Source organism: Lissotriton vulgaris, chromosome 6 (assembly GCF_964263255.1).
Source record: "Lissotriton vulgaris chromosome 6, aLisVul1.2, whole genome shotgun sequence".
NCBI lineage: Eukaryota > Metazoa > Chordata > Amphibia > Caudata > Salamandridae > Lissotriton > Lissotriton vulgaris.
In genome coordinates, this window is record NC_141694.1 from 1,298,789,110 (window position 1) to 1,298,806,411 (window position 17,302).

The 17,302-nt window shown below is 40.5% G+C and overlaps 1 protein-coding gene across 2 annotated transcripts in view; it reads right to left on the reverse strand.

The window, feature by feature from the left end:
* Positions 1-17,302, reverse strand: part of STX7 (syntaxin 7) — a 241,753-nt gene that overhangs the window by 4,628 nt on the left and 219,823 nt on the right. For both annotated transcript variants that reach the window (XM_086927434.1, XM_086927435.1), the window contains exons 5-9: positions 14,986-15,123; positions 13,918-13,970; positions 10,668-10,764; positions 5,894-5,966; positions 1,677-1,759 (exon numbers count right to left, since the gene is read on the reverse strand). In XM_086927434.1, coding sequence (XP_086783560.1) covers positions 1,677-1,759; positions 5,894-5,966; positions 10,668-10,764; positions 13,918-13,970; positions 14,986-15,123 — 444 coding nt within the window. The remainder of the gene's footprint in view (positions 1-1,676; positions 1,760-5,893; positions 5,967-10,667; positions 10,765-13,917; positions 13,971-14,985; positions 15,124-17,302) is intronic.

Consider the following 17,302-nt stretch of genomic DNA (forward strand, 5'->3'; position numbering starts at 1 on the left):
GACAAAACATGGCATTCCAGAATTGTGACCTATAAGTGTTGGAAGAAAAATCAAGTTCACAATGCAAAGTGCTCCGGTGCAACTGCTGTGTACCCTTTAGGACTGATGTAATGTGCTATAGGAAATGTGACCGCCTGTCACCCAAGCAGTCTTAAAGCATGGCCCCAAAATACACCACCGCCAACTCATAGCTGCTAAGCTCATATCACAGCCCACTGTTCTCCCTGCCACATAGAAGAATGGAGAGCTACGCTGGGTTGTAAATAGTACGCAATATGGAATATGAGTGGGGGAACTAATTATAGTAATAAAATATAATAATGTCATTTATAAAGCGCTCGGTTACTTCACAAGCAGTGTCCCAGCACAAGGAATAGGAGTACAGAAAAGAATTGAGCACAACAGGAGGAGCCTAACAGAAACCAAAAAGCAAGGTTTTCAGTTCTCTTTCTGATTACTAATTCAGAGGGAGCCAGGCAAAGTCCCACAGGTAGTGAATTCCAAATTTTGGGAAACAAGTAACTGAAGGCGCAACTTCCAACTCTAGCTTTCCTGAACCTGAGAACGGAGGCAAGTTTGGCCGCAGTTGACCCCAGAGTTCTGCCTGGAGTACAGGGAGTAATTACATCTTGTAAATAGGAGGACCGTGGCAGGAAAGCGCTGTGTAACAATAACAGATAGCCTTAAATGTAATTATCAGTTTCACTGGCAACCAGTGCAGTTATTTTTAACTCATATCTACAATTGCTGGCACTTTAAAGTGTTATCAATTAATATATTATTTTTATGTTTTATTAAGAACTCTCCTTCAAACAATTTTTCTGTGAGGTTTCCTCATTTGGAGCTGTGTTACCAAGCAACACAAGCCGAGTTCTAGTTGTTCTGCCTTATCAAAAGCTTTTAATTGAGGGGGTGGCATCTCCCTTTCACTAAATTCACAATGAGATCTAAAAACCTCTCATTTATTGTTACATTCTATATTTGCTCGCCTTCAAAGTGAGATGTAGGCTATCTGCCACTCCTGAGTAAGGTCGCAATTGTTAATTGTTGTTTCTGGCACACTTTCCTTTGCACTGACCCTACCCCTAAGCATTAACTCTAACCGTATCCCCACCCTGCATTTGATAACTTACTCTGTCTTACTCGAACCCAAGATTACAAAACACTCATTGTAAATGTAAATGTAAATGTAAAAGTAAGTGTACAGGAAAATATATAGCGCAAATCACCGAGCGGTTTCTAAGCGCTTGGTTAGGGAACCCGTCCTGGTATTCCCATGTGAGATAACCCAGGCAGGGTATTCGCAAGGTGAAAGCCAGGCATCCCGCCGCGAGGGGGCGTTGTGGAGATTAAGCAAGCTATTGCCCAGAGTCGCAGAGTGTGAACCCGTGAATCGAGTAGGCACCGGAGCGAGAATTGTCGAGTCCATGGACATTTTAGGACTCAAGACCCCGCCGAGCCGGGAATTGAACCCTGGTCCCGGGCTGACCTCTGCTTCCAGGTCTGCCTCCTCTAACCAGTGAGCCACACTTCTCCACTGTACTAACTCGATCCACACACTCATCCTATCTGTTACCCTAACTAAAAATAATACAATGTTACAAACATTACTTTGGAAAAAGCATGGAAGGCACACAAAATATTAACCAATCTGGGGTTCATCACACTGGTATTACCTGATATTCCGATGCTCTTGCAAGCTGTTGGTTCGCCTGCTGAACGTGCACTTCAGAACTCTCCACATTGGCCTCTATGCTGTCTAAGATATGAAAACATATGTTCATTTTCAATTAAAATCATTGTGTGATCCTTACTTTAAAAATGAAAAGCATGTGCATTTAATGTACTGCTACTCAACAAAAATATGCAGATCACATAGGAGATTATAAACTCTTATTCAGGAACAGAACTCGACAAGTATGGCCCTTTCACCTCTTTTCTCTTTCTAGATTGTCTATATATAGTTTATGTACAACTCCCTTCTGTAACTTGAGCGAAGTCATGAGCAAACTCTTATTGTGACACGTAATAACTAATGGGTGTTCCAGGAAGTTTGACTAAATACTTGAAAATATTAACAGACTAAACATAGTTAGGCATTTTAAAGTTTTCCCATTCAAAATGGAAAGTGTTCACTGACCAGCCTTAAAAGATGCTCTAATAATCTACTGTGCGTGAACAATTTGCCCTGTTGTTTATGCGGATAGCCAAGAGACCACTTTGCATGGTAGGTGGAAGTATACAATAATATCCATATTTATATCAATGATTTGTTATGCATCTGAACAGTCTAGAGTTGAATCAGTCTTATTGCTAAAGTGTCAAAAACAGTTCTGTAAATCATATGGCCAATCACATGCAAGGTATGGGTTTGAAATAATGAAAACAACAGGGCAGGCAGTGTCCTGATAGTTAGAACTAATAACCCGATGACCTTGTAGGTAAAATATCATAAACTACATAGAAACACAGTAGCAGACATCTTCCTTGGACAGAAAGTCAAAATATAATTTGCCGGAGAAGGGAAATTATGTTTTTTCTTAAAATGGCATTGTCTCTTTACTACTGCTGAGATCTACACCCAAAATGTTTTTCAATTCTTTTTTCACCATTGGCCAGTGGAGAAAATGATATTGCCCCTTTGTGGCAATCCCCAGTTGCGTGTTGCAGCTCAGTGGACCAATGGAACCACTACAGGTATCTATATTTTAGCTTTTGGTCACAAGTTCGAATACTACAATGCAAGTCCTATCTTTCTTCTTCAGAAGATCGATACAATAAGTGCCATTGAGTTGGTGGTTAACAAAAAATATGTTATAAGCATCAGTATACTCACTCCGAGGTAATTCAAAACTACAGTTATTTTGTTATACTAATAATCAGTTTATAAACTCCCTAATCAAGATAATTCAAGATAATCAAGATAATTCCCATTTTGGAAAGCACACACATGCATACAGCCACTATGAACCAAGCAATTAACACTCTCCAACAAAAATGTCCAGCTTTTCTTTGAGATCCAGTATGTAATATTATTCTATGTGGAGTCCTTTCAATTTATGGTCCGCTGACTTTTAGCTCTGTTTTTTAATTCCAATTTCTGTAAATTATGTGAGCTCAGGGAACGAACAAAAGCTGGATTATAGCAGCCTGTCTGAGGCCTGGAGAAACTCCTGAAGGCACTGTAATTGAGATTTAAATGAAATAAATTATCATCTGAACATTTTCTTAAAGGCAATACTTTAGCAGGCTTTCCTCAAGTGAGAAAACATATCTGTCAGCAGATTTATAAGGAAACTCAATTAAATAAGCCCCACATCTGAATATTATTCAATTTAGTATGCAACAACAAAACCTCAATTCAATTAAAGTAGTAAAACTGCAAAAATCATTCCCTTAAATAGATATTTTGAAACGCTCAAAATGATTTTAAAGGTTGAGCAACAGCCTATCGCACATATTTCTTTTAGTCAATAGTTATATGACAGCTGAGAATTTCTGAAGACCAACTCCCAATTTAGATAGGGAAATGTAAAGCAATAATCTGATGAAACACAAAGTGCCTTTCTATATGAATAAACTGAGATGGACACAACTCAATGACAGGTCTTCTAAATTCTAATCTGCATATCATTTAAAAACAATTAGGAAAGACCTTAACGGTTTATTAGCCATACTAAAGATACTCTTTAGAAAATAAAAATGTAGGAGATACCTTATTTAATATGTAACCTAGTGACAGGATACAGCAGTTCATTGTTGTGCTCCAAATAACACTATCCAGATAAATGGCAAGAATACACTAATTCAAAACAATTTAAGATGTCCCCTATTTTTTCTCAAACTTAAGAAGTCAGCATAAATGCACATATCTAATCAACAAGGGGATAATAGGATTAGTTCAGTGAGATGAGTAGAACCTGGAGGGGAAAAAAGTACTTTTTCTCTGTAGATACATTAGAAGACAAGCAATTCCAGTGCCGGATTTTGAATAAAACAGATCAATTAATCCGGTGTATAGATGGTTGAGCTCAGGTTTGCTTTTACTGCGCATAGAGAGTGGAATAATGACAGTTATACCTATTGGTTCAAACACTACTTTTAAGTAGTTGTATCTTAAATCTATAAAACAGCAAGGGATAAGTCTTAAATATATGCACCAAATTATTACTCTCATTTTCGAATGTAAATCTGACAGATGCGCTGCTATTGAATAACGATAAACTGTAAAAGATGAAGCATTAAGTCTTTGTTTTAAATATATGTAAATAATCTCTACATGGTTGTAAAGTAGCTTCATCACAGATTCAGATCTTACTATGCTTTACTACATTTCAATTCTATATTTCTCTCTGAAACATCTCTCAATTTGGTATATTTCTGGGATGTGTATTATCTTCTAACTGTTTTGGTCTCTTTAAATGTTTGTGTAAAATCCTTGGGCTTATTTCCGCTTCTGCTCAAGGAAGTGTTGTGCAAATACTTACTACTTCACATTTGGTTTTCAGAAAAGTTTTGTAACTGGGAGTCTAGACGTCACTGCGAAATAGACTACAGATTGCGCACAATGCTGCCTGCAGACTCTTGTGTCATGTTCCTCTGTCCATCGCGGTTTCAATCCATCTGTGTTAGCCTCATCGACGGACTATCAAGAAGTGGGCCAAGTATGAAGCATTGTGCTTTTTTTACAGGGCTATGAATCAGAATGCACCAAAGTACCTTAATAGATGTGGAACACCATATGTTCCTAACTATTACTACATTCTCGCAGTAAGGCCTCGCTGTTATCCCGTGGGTGAAATTGGCGAGGCAGTGGGGACGTTCCTTTAAATACTTAGAACACAAACTGTGGAATGCACAGCCTCTAAGGGTAAGACCCTCTACCTCTCTAGATATTTTTCAAAAGAAGGAGAAGGCCTGGCTAATTTAGGTTCTGCTTGGGCAGCCACACTCTTTATAAATGCAATTCAATGTTAATGGTTTTTTTAACCCCTTGCATGCGGGGCTCATTCCCCCGCTGTGTTGGGGGCGCGCACTGTGCCCCGGTGCTCATGACTAGCTCAGCATGTCATGAGCCATGGTGCTCGTGTGCTCATGACGAGCTAAGCTCGTCATGACCACACCCGTTTGTGTAGAACGTTTGCAAAGCAGGGGAATTAGCCCAGCGTGTGAGCGTTCCAACTGTCATGACGAGCTCAGCTCGTCATGAGCACACGAGCACTCTTCAAGGGGTAATCTACGCGAAGCTAAGCTGATATCCTCATTTCTTATTTTCTGTGTGACAATGTGAACTGTCTAAAAATCCATTGTTTTGATGAAATATTTCAATACGACATACTGCCTTGCTTCCTGGACTGGGGTCTGAAATCACCATTTGACAAGTGCATTGGAAGGAACTTAGGGAAGACACAAAGCAGAGACTAGAAATTAAGAGGTGGAAAAAACACATGGTGCAGGATGATTGCAGCAACATGAAACAAAAAGATTGGTTACAATGACAGGATGGAGGAGAAAATAAATTAGGTGCTCACTGCTGAATAAATACGAAACCAGAGGTCACAGGGGGTATCCCCTGGGCTGCAGAGAAAAACCAGGTGTAGAAAAATGGGAGGCATGGGGGGATAGCCCAGTAATGCTAAGCTTGGGGATTTGGGTGTTGCTGGGGTGGGGTGCCGCTGCATGGAAGCCTCTCTGCAACAGTGCATGTGTGTAAAACAGATGGGGGAAACTGATCAATGTGATTCAGGATAACATTGACTTAGATGCAACAAAACCTTCAGCTTGAAGCAAAAGCAGAAAGAAACCTAGATTCATATTTTAATATTTTGTAACTGAAATGAGTGGGAGGGGGTGTAGAACTAGACCTACAAGAGAAAAAGGATAGTGCGCTTACCTATCATATCCCCTTGTTCATGGATCATTGCTCCCAAATCCTTAAATATTTCATTTATGTTCAGGATATCTGCCTGGAAAAAAAACAATTCATTGTTATGTTGGATTTAATATCATTTATACTCAAATATGCAGCCACAGTTGTGTTGAATTACCAAATATATCCATCGTTTAAAGTGAGCCAGGAGCATCGGTTTAAATCAAATGTGGCTTCTTAAACATATTAAGCATTTACTTAGGGCCGTAGAGGCAGAGTGGCATTATCAAATCCAATTGTGCATTTGTTACGTCAATAATTTCATTCTTTGCTCGTAATGAGAGTTGCTGGAGTTATGGTGTTCCATTGGCTGCATTTATATAATATGTTGAATGCAGAAATCTTATCTTTGTATCCATACTAATCACTTTGTTTGGGGGCACTCTCTGTGTCAGCCCTCCAATTATCATCTTTATTTATATATATATATATATATATATATATATATATATATATATATATATATATATATATATCATACACAATCACCAAAGGTATAGACGTGCATTACACTGTAACAGTCAATGCGACTCAAGGTCTTTCATAAAACTGGAATTTGAGAACAAGGAGAAAGGCAAAGAGAATTGGGTGAAGAGATAGGATATATAGAGGCCAGTAAACAAGAAGTTATAGTGGGGCAGGGGACTATCAGAAGAACGAGGGGAGTTATAGTAGGGAGTGGGAGAGAGAAGGGGAGAAACATTTTGTTTAACGCTCCGGCTGCTTCCCACTTGGCAAGTACGTGGCAGTAACCCTGAGTACATGCATCTTACAAGGGGTCCAAAACTCTCAATGGGTCGGAACGAGAAACAGCAAAAGAAAGGCCTGATTAGGTTGTGATGTAGGCCAAATAAGCCCATCCCGCTAACGTGGCTAAAGCATACTCAATTTTTTTAAAAATACTTCTTTATTAATTTGGAGTAGAAGAGCAGTAGCAATGTCAAGCAGTATATCTTTAAGTTCCCTCTATAACGTTCAAAGAGATGCACTCACGGGTTTTGAAGCAAAGAGAATGGAGTGTTACAATTAGTGATATATAAATGTTTGTGATGACTGTACATAAGTCACAGAACTCAGTCTATACATTGTATACATAAAACAAAGGAGCCATTGCAAAGCCCAGTGTACCGACTCGGTACACTGGGCTTTGCAATGGTTCCTTTGTGCTATACTGGACTCGGTACTACAGAGTCCAGTATAGCACTTCAAGTGCTCACAGTGGCCTGTTGCCAAACTAGGCCTCCACCCTCTCCAAGTACTTTTGCCAATCAGGGGGGGGGACGGCACCGAACTCCCATAACTACCTTTCCTCAATGCCTGCTGTTTTACTAGTATGCCAAACCACAGATCTGTCAGCCACAGTCGCGTGGAGGGAGTGCAAGCTGATTTCCAGCTCATGGCGATCCTGCGGTTGGCTAGAGCCAAAGCTAAGTCGATAGTAATATTTGTATTTGTAATATCACCCCTCAAAGGTTTCAAGGTGTTGGGGACCGTCAGGCAGATTAAGTGAGCTATTGCTATTGCCCAGAGTCACATGATGCTGCGCTGCTACCGGCGCCAGAGATCGAACCGCGAGCCCCGCACTCCGGAGTCAGCCGCATAAGCCACTGCCCCACACCCTCCCTCCTAAATCGAAGAATGTATTAATAGGCTTACGGGCTGCATAGCGAGAGGTGATGCCCAATAAACAATTTAGTCCTTTCCTCTGGAGTAGGGAGCCTGAGGCCTCCGAGAGGAACCCCAGTATTACGTCCCAGTAGGAATCCTATGCAAAAGCACACTCTTTATGAGACTAGTTTCTGAAAATGCTAAGACACTGTATCAGATAAATCTATATTTTCTCTTTATAGTACTGTAAGTTACACATTTTTCAAGTCTTTCGTATTTGTATTCTTTTACATACTTTGGCTGCGTATATTAACCACTTAAATGTGATCATTCGAATGCATTAGTATTTTGTAATTTTTTTCTCCTGTTACAACAACATTTCGTGTACTTTGTCCTGGTGTTTAATTTTGCTTTTATCTTTCGGAAGTAGAAGGAATGGGCTTTTAAAGTACATTACCAGGATCATCATGTATGTAGTACCCAGGAAGAGGTGCTAATGCGCAGTACTGATTTCTGAAATACAAGTCGGCCGGTAGAGGAGATTGACAATCATTCTTTTGAAATTGCACTGCTAATGGGAAGATAATTTATGAAGACACAATAGAAGTACATTGAATGAGAAAGAAAATCCTCAAGCTACATGTTGAGGCTTCCCCTTTCAAGATCCTTTAAATAATTACAAGTAGTCGTTATAACTGCAGAAATGATAAAATCGGACTACCGCATAGCTTGGGTTCCCTCAGATTAGCTGTTCCATAATACTATAACAAACAGATGCTGTTAAATCCAGTCAACTCTACACTGCGCCTATAGTATTGGGTCAGGCTGTCGGATACCAGCCTCTGGGAGGGATTATCATAAACAACTTACTAGATAGGAAAAAGAGTCTCTTTTAAGTCCTGAAATCGCTAAAAAAAAAACACAGTACATCAAATACAGCAGTAGACAGGTGGGTAATTCAAACTAGGCCACAGGGGGCCAGATATTTAAATTACACCTGTAAGATGTAAGATCTTAGCAGAAAGAAAAACATATTTTGGCTGTATCATCAAGTTTAAAGTGAGTATAGACTGGGATCCCACCATGCAAGTAGGTTCAAGCTATTGTCCTGCCTGATAGGCTGTAGCATGCAGAACATTTGTACCCAGAAAATGCAGTGCCAGCGGTGTACCAGCCACCAGTCTTTCAATAAATCAGCTCTTTTTTAAAAAAAGAAACAGAAATCTCTGAAAAAGATTAAAAGAATAGGTGGACTTAATTCCAGCTAATATTTTTTTTATAATTCTTCCAAGATCATCCTTATGTAGTTTCAACTGGGACCAAATTCACGCAAGACTCTGCGTAGTTTCCCACAGTTCACAAAATCATTATTCTGCACGCATTGTTGTAGGTACCATCATGTGCTAATGTTGCATATGCAACCTCTCTCCGTGTAAAGCTGCACACATTGGAGAATTCTGGTAAGGGAAGACTTTATAATATGTCATCCCATGGTACACAGCAATGCCCTTTTGTTCTGTGGTGGCTGCTCCATTTGGGCATGGAGGTGGGAAACAAATAAACAACACCCAATCTAACACAACATGTAGGCTAGCTGATATCTAGAACTGTGTAAAACGCTATCAAATTAGTCAAAGCTCTTAAGGGGGTTTTAAGTGTCATTGCAGAAACTGACAAATATTTGTGTTTTATTCTGTGGAACAGACGCAGTGTTGCCACAATGACTCTCAGATTTCTGGTTATTGCGTGGTGAGAACCATCTGACTCTCCCTCCATCGCCTCACCGTCTGCGTGTCCTAGTTGTATCCCCATGTAACAGAGAAGACACTCTAGAGCCCCTCTTACTGGCTCTTCAAAATTCCACTTCCATCTCTCATTCTCAAGAACGGTCATCCGTTCTCTTTTGGTGTTGAGTCGTTGAGGGTTATTAGTATGTGCTGTGTCAATGTAATAAGCTGCATTTTCAATGTTGTTGGTATATGATAGCGAAAAGGGATGTTTATAAGCATGCTGTGCAAGGGTGCACCACGGGTACATCAAGGATGTGTTCTCAGTCACAGGAACAGGCTGCCTGTAACCTGTGCATCACTGAATAAATGTCCTTGCCCCATGCACTTGCACAGCCACCCATGTTACAACCTCCTCCTCGTTTCCACAGAGACGTGTCAGCTGCATCAAGCTCAGCTGATATGGGGAGTAGCAGGCGACATTCTGGACTGAGGTATATAAGATCAGCAAAGGATTGAGCTTTCTCTCACTTAGAGCATCCAGTTTTGAGTAGTCACGCCTGTTTTTGGACAAACTAAAGTTAACAGAAATGTTCGATTACAAGATGCAGTGTTTGTTGGCATCACCAAAATCCCTGAATTTCATGAATGTATTGCAAGTCAACGGTATGGCTTTCGCAACGAGTGACCCAGCAGTGTAGCCTTTAAGAACCGCTGTACAATATGTGCTTGGCAGGCTCGGAGAGTACTGTGTTGATGGGTCCTGACCGGTTTGTGGGGCAGGTGGATTCATGTTCAGGACACCATCGCGGTTACAAACACAGGCAACATAAACACTGTAACTTTACCTACTGCCAATGAAACCCTCATTGAATAATTGGGAACTGAGGCAGGTCTACTTGAAACATAAATCATTTGTCAGTAGAGGTGAAACATTGTTTTTGTACACGCAGAATTTAATAATAGGAAATTGGAAGTTGGTGATAGTATAGTAGTCAAATTTCAACAAAGGGCAATCAAGTGAACATTAATAACAAGACAATGGATGCACAGTCAAACAACATTTGAGGGGCAGATTAAAGAATTGAGACTGAAAAGTGGAATAAATAGCAATCTTTTCTTCCACTTAATAATTAAAGCTGTAATAGGCTTTGTACCTAGTTACATTATAAATAAGAGTATTTTCCAATTACTCTGCCATACGTGTGCATCTAGGAGTGATTCAGGCACATTCTTATTTTGTTTATATACCAAATATGTACTGCTTGTAAGCATCCAAAAGTCTTTGCACTTCTGCATTTTTATCTTCAAGTCCACATGCTCCTTGGTTTAAACAGGTGGGTTAAGGCTATAGTGTCCCTTCTGTTCTGTACATTAGAGAATTCTACAGTTTAATGGCGTACCTCAAGTTGTCTGATAGAGGTCTCTCTCTCTTCGATGAGGCGAAGATCATCTTCTGTGATATCTTCATACTGTGATTGAGCTTGAGGCTGGCTCTCACTGCAGATACACAAATACAAGTTTGGTTTAAAACCCTTGCAGCATGAACATATCATTGAGAGATATTCAAGAAGGTTAGAAGAGTCATTTATTTAAAAAGACAAAAAGGAACTGATTTTTTTTCCCCCTAATCAACAAATGGCACCTTAAACGACCTTGCCCACGACACAGCTTTTCCCCATATCCCACACATAAGGAAGACAAGGCACCGCAGATAAATTACATTGACTTTTAATCACAGACTGGGTTTAAGGGGCACTAGACCGCGCCACTATTAGGGGGTTCACGTTGGTCACAACTCTGATGATATGACAAAAAGCACCGTAAAATATGGGACACACAAAGGGGACTTGCATAAATGTCGATTTCACAGGAGGAAATCACAGTAGTGCAGGGGAGGAAATCACAGTAATGCAGGGTAACAAACAGGCTATAACAACAGAGCTTTTCCAAGACATGCAGAGCACTGTCATTCCCAAAAAGTACACAAAAATATCCATACAAAAATTGAGCAATATATTGGGTTAAGTTCCTTGACAGCTAGTATAGGTATGGCATCATGCCAACAGCAAGAAATAACTTTACTGGTCACCTTAAAAATGCATTACTTGCAAATAATAATCTGAGTATTTGTATAAATATAACACCTCGATATGTACCTTTTCACACCTTTTCATTAAATTCATCGCTTTTATGGGTTGATGGAGTGGCAATTTCAAATATATAGGTAATTCGTTTTAAAAATCCAAGAGTATACAAATCTAATGTTTGTTTGAAAAGTCTCAGGGCCAAGAAGTTTTTAGGAGTCTGGAAAAAAAGTTTTTTTTTCTGTACTGGAAAAAGAATGCAAGACTCCAAATCTATTAATGTTTGGAAGAACTGACAAAATTAGCCACCTAAGAAGTGTGTCACTTGGAATAAAAGGTAAAGAAACTGAATTTAGAAGCACTTTAAATGTTGTCCGAGATATTTGTTCAGGTATCATTGACGTTGTTGGCTCCCCGATAGGGAATGCGCACTAGGAAATCTCTTTGATGTGCATGTAGTTTCTTGACTGTTCCTATGAGGCACAGGGTCAAGAAAGATTTGCATATGGCTGGGTTCAAACTGGAATGGCATGGTGAGCAAAGAAAACGATGGATTTAGGCCCAGATCTCTGTACTGGGGTGAATGTATGGCATTCTTCTGCATTCTGTCCTGTAATTGTTCCTTGTTTATGTAGTTTTGGGCGTAAATATTAGGGCTAGGAGGTTTAGGTCAATTCAGCTACTGATTCCACACAACAGTAGATTTAGTGTCTTGATGAAAATGTTAACACTAAATAGACTGAGCAGGTTCAGATTTTTCTACACACGTTTCAAATAGCTGCTCCCCTGGTTTTTATGAAATGGTCATTGATGTGAGAAATGGTGAAGGGGTATAAACAAAACGTAGGACATCAGCCACAGAGAAGTGGTAAATGCAAACCCTTTGGATATTACAAAATCATCAAATTAATAATATCTTGTTGAACTTTTTCTTCCAAACCCATCTGTGACTGTATTCCTAATGGGATCGTTAGGACAACCTTACATATATAGGAAGCTACAGCCCTCCCACGAATTTTGCAGGATAAAAGAGGTTGAATATAGAACAGAACTCCGTATATTTTGAGTGATCAAGAAAGGTCTTCTTAAGGAAAGAGGGACTTTCCCAATATTATTTAAATAAGGACAGAAATGGACCTAAAACCATGAGGGCCAATTTGCCAACTACTGGCTTACGATGTCGGGCTTTGTGTCTAGTGGACTCTATGACGGGCAACTAAATGCTGTAAATGAATCTACAGACCCAGGGTTAAAGGAGCAAAGCTTGTGGAAGACGACATATTAGAAGTACAGTTCCAAACTACTGACAGAAGGTTTAAAGTGGGTTCTGATGCACACCAGCAGATTGCATTCAAAGTATTCACAGGACTATCTAGGAGGTCACTCTCTCAGAGTAACTGCACTTTATCAGGTATGACGAATGCTATCACCTTGGGATGATGGGAGTTGGATGAATGAGAACATCTGATTTCCAAAAAATTCTTTAAACATTTTCAGAGATTTAACGCAAGACTCTGAACCTTGAAAGAAATTATTTTTGACAGGGATAATTTATAGGTCAAATTTTATGAGCCAACAAGACCTGTTGGCACTATCTGTTACCTTCCATCAAACGTGTGAAAATCTTTTAGTCATCGGAAGCATATATATTATTACAGTGAGGATTGACGAGTTAAATTAGCATCCATGTGTCAGTACTGGACCTGGTTTGACCGGTTAAAGGTAGGGAGGATCGCAGATCGATTGGTATCCTCAGGAACACTGGGAAGAAATGCCCAGAGAGTAACAAAGATAGCAGCTGCAGCAGAAGATATTTTCAGATAAGCGCTAGACAAAAAATAAGGTGAATAGTCCAGCTAGGTTAAGTGACCTGTCCTACCACTGATGCATGATTTTGTATACTTGCAAGTGTAATATCTAAAATACTTGCTATGTCACTTGCTCTCGAGAAATGTGCCTATTCCGTCGGCGCAATAACTCCCTCAAAACACCTCACTTCAAATTTAGGAGAAAGGACATGCTGATGTCCACTGAGTTTCAGCAGGGAGCTGGCAGTGGTGAGGGCTTAGAAGTAAAGACAGCCAGGAAAAAAAAACATTTTTTTCCCACAAAAATGGCTTAAAGAGGAGCTCAAACAAAATTGGGGGAGACAGTTTCGGGGACATTTGGGATTACTGTCAATATGACTTCAAAAAGTAATCTCTGGATGGAAACCCTTTTATTATACGGTCAAAATAAATATGTATCCATAGGCTGCCTTTTACCATATCCCTATTTTTTCCAAATGTACACTTGTATAATCTCACCTATTTTTCTGGAAATAATTAAAACACAATTTTCGACTTTCAAGGTGCAGTTCCAGACGAAAATACCACTGAAGAACAATGAACGTGTATCCATGCAAAAAAAAGTGAATGAATTGAATGAACCATTTTTAAACAATAGTGAGTAGTAAGCCAATCCCTAGATCAAATCAGGTAACTGAAATTGCTAGGACATTCTCTAGGACACAAATAAAGAAGCCTGCATTATAAGAAAAGTATAAAATAAAAATAGGTATACTAACGATTCCCAGGACACTAGAGCTGCTTCTGTGGAATTATCGTCAGGCACACCCGTCTGGAAAATGAAAGGAAATGCAATATGGTTGAACCTTTAAAGTAAGGGCAAAAGAAAAGGATTGCAAAAACACAGCACATAAACCCCGATGCATAAAACAAGTTCCCTTTTCAGACAGGAGAGTTGCAAGACCTGTGATGAGGAGTGAACCATAGTCCCAAAGCATGCGTAGTACTTAGCAGAGTGCCCACCACCCAACAGATCCAATCATGGGCCACCACACGGTGTTTAACCAGTACAGGAACTTGGTTAAAACATTATCCACCCTACAATAGGAACACTGATACAGGATGGACGAGCCAAGCATTGCTTTAGTCAGGGTAGTACTACAATCGGTGGTAGGCTAGCTTCTATGTTATCAACTATGAAACCAAAGATCTGGTACTCCTTGTTCCTTAAGTATATGATTGCTAAGGGTGTGAGTTTCTTTCTACAAACTATACAAAGCACCAATAGACAATTTCAGTCAATAGTGTAAGAAAGTATTAGGGTCCCACTTCCTGCAGGGATGGTGCATATGGAATACCCATACCCTCGAGGTGACAAGCTGAGGGGACCACTCTTTAAGTATAGAAGTTTGCCCCCCTTGCCATGGCGGCGGCAGGAAATTCGTTATGTCTCTGCTTTCAGTTTTTATAGTAATAGTTTTATGGGTCTTGACTTGCTGTGAAGTAATGTGAGATGAGTGTAGCAAAGCAGCTGTATTTCTAGGGGCCACATAAGTCCGTGGTTGCAGAACTCACACTTACAGGGAAGTCTGGCTGGCCCACCATGAAAGGTGCAACCATGTCATTACTGCTACCGACTAAGCCCCAGTGACCCTAATAAGCAGACTTATTTTTGAGTAGTGTGGAAGGGCATGTGGACAGTTCGATCCCAGAACAAAGGGCAGGACATCATCTCGTTGCAAAGTGATCAAATGCTTACAAGTCCTAGTATATTTCTAAAGTCTGAAGGGGAAGCTGGATGCCTATGAATAAAACTACTGTACATTTCATTTGCAATAAATACTTACAGATACCCGAGAGCTTGCCCGAGCCCGGGCCACCAAGTCTTTTTCTTTATCAGCTGCTTGCCTTTGGATCTTCTGAAAGTTTGTCAGTGCTGTGGTTAGCTCATTCAGAAGGCGGTCCTTCAGCAATTTCCTCTGGCGCTACAAAGAAGCGAAAACACAAACAAGTGTTTTCAATCTTGTAAAACTGAACCTAAAGTATCACACCCTAACATGGTAGTAACCTGTAACTGCATTGTCTATAAGGTCTAAACATTAAAAAATGATTTAGTCATTACAAAATTGCAATGTAAACGTTGTACCCATAAATATATAGATTTTGTAGTGAATGATACAAAGCATCCTTGGAATAACTGGATTAAAAACAAAGCCGGTTTAGATTTTTTTTTTAAGTCACTGAAAAACAGAAAAAAAATGTAGAAATAAAGTGCTTTCACTTTTGACATCGCAAAACTTAATCTGAGATTTAGTGATCTTTAGTATTATAAGTCAACAAGCCTGCCCAACCAATGGAGAAGGCAAGAGCTCACACTTCGTTTTATAAGCTACCTTCTTTTGAAGGGGGCCCCTTCATGTATACTATCATTCACAGGTAAATACCTTGTTTTCATATAGACCACTTACCTCTCAGAGTGCTATTCTTTCTTGTGTTCTCAAGTCAGTCCAAAATAAGACTATGGATGACCTGGATCTGTTGGCTAATTACAGCAAATAATTTGTAATGCAGATTGGTCCTAAATTAGCCAAGTCCTATAGTTTCATGATAGGGGCCATGCCGATCTCCAAGACTGTTTTTTTCCTACCTGGGGGTAGTATTTGATGTGGATCTGAATTGGCCCTTTGATAAGATGAAAGGCAGGAGATTTGGCCTGGGCGAACGCCGCTGTTTTTAGGTCGAGCGACCTATCTCAATGCGCATGCGCATTGAGCGGGAGCTCGATATATAGCGTCTTAAACAGACTTTACCTAACTGGGCGATTTGGTGCTGTGCCCGTGGCTTTTAGGTCATTGCGCAAGCGCATTGACCTAAAATGCGGGTGCACATCACCAAATCGCCGTCTGTTCCCTCAGCCGCACTCCTCCCACACCTTTGAAGTGAAGCTTAGCTTCACTTCAAAGGCCCCTGCTGCTTAACACCCTCTCCCCACTCCGCCCCCTGCCCGCCGTGTCGCATTTCTCCTCCCCCCCTTCTCTGCCTTCCCTCCGTCGCTCGGCCCCCTCCCCTCCCTCTGTTCCATCGCAGAATTAAGTAGCAGCCCACGCAGAAAGCAATTTAGTTAACACAGATGACTCGGTGTGTTAGAGTTTTATTTTATACCCTTTATTTGCTCATTGAATGTGCTTTCTGTGGTGGCAGGCTCTGTCATTTGTTATTCTGTGCCCTTCTGTGGATCCACAATTGTATTCCTACTTCTGTTTGTGTAATGTCTCCGTTTTTGTGTTTTTTACACAATATGTTCCCTCTTCTATAAATTCCCTTCACCTAGCAGCCTTTATCCCACCTGTCACCCCCCAATGAGCTGACCAACGCTTAAGCATGAGTTGCCGTGATTCCCTGATTCACTAAACCTTCTCTCTTTCCCTCGAAGTCAATCCTATGTATCACTGACATGATGTCCAATGCTCGATTGTTTTCTTCCGCATATTTTTTGCCAAACTTCCGCGACCTTTTTTGCAATGGATAAACCTGAATTACTGTTCAAACATGACACTTACCTAGCTTCACTCCATGAACATGGCATGAATGAGAGAGAGAAAGAAAGCGAGCATTCGCAAAGCCAGTAACCGAGCCTGTCATCCTTCTGAGGTTGGTAAAGTGAGTGGTAAAAGCAACATCTGTTATTTTACAATGCTTATTTTATTGATAAATTATTAGGGTGCTTTCAAACACCAGGTCTCGTATGAAACGCTCTCTCTATATGTGCAAGCATTACAGGCATACATGTTTATTACTGCAGGTTCCTAAGTAATGTGGCGCAGTTTTACATATGGGTGTGTGGGTCTCTATAGGTGGCACAGGCTGATGGGTGCTATGGCGACATCTCTCTTTTCCATCGCGTCGTCACTGCCATCTCTCTTACCTTCTCCCATGCCTCTCTCTCACCCCTCAGACCTTCTCCCTACCCCCTCTCTCTCTCTGTACCCTTTCTTTTTATGGCCCCTCTCAACGCTCTGCAGGCTACAGCACCAATTCCCCGTTGGGCGCTTGGCCTGCCTTCTCAGCCTTCCATGGAGCGAGACCGTCCAGGCCACCCCTGCAGCACGGTCCTCAATGGCCTCTAACTCACAGCAGGATGCTTGGTTTTTTTCGGGATGGCTT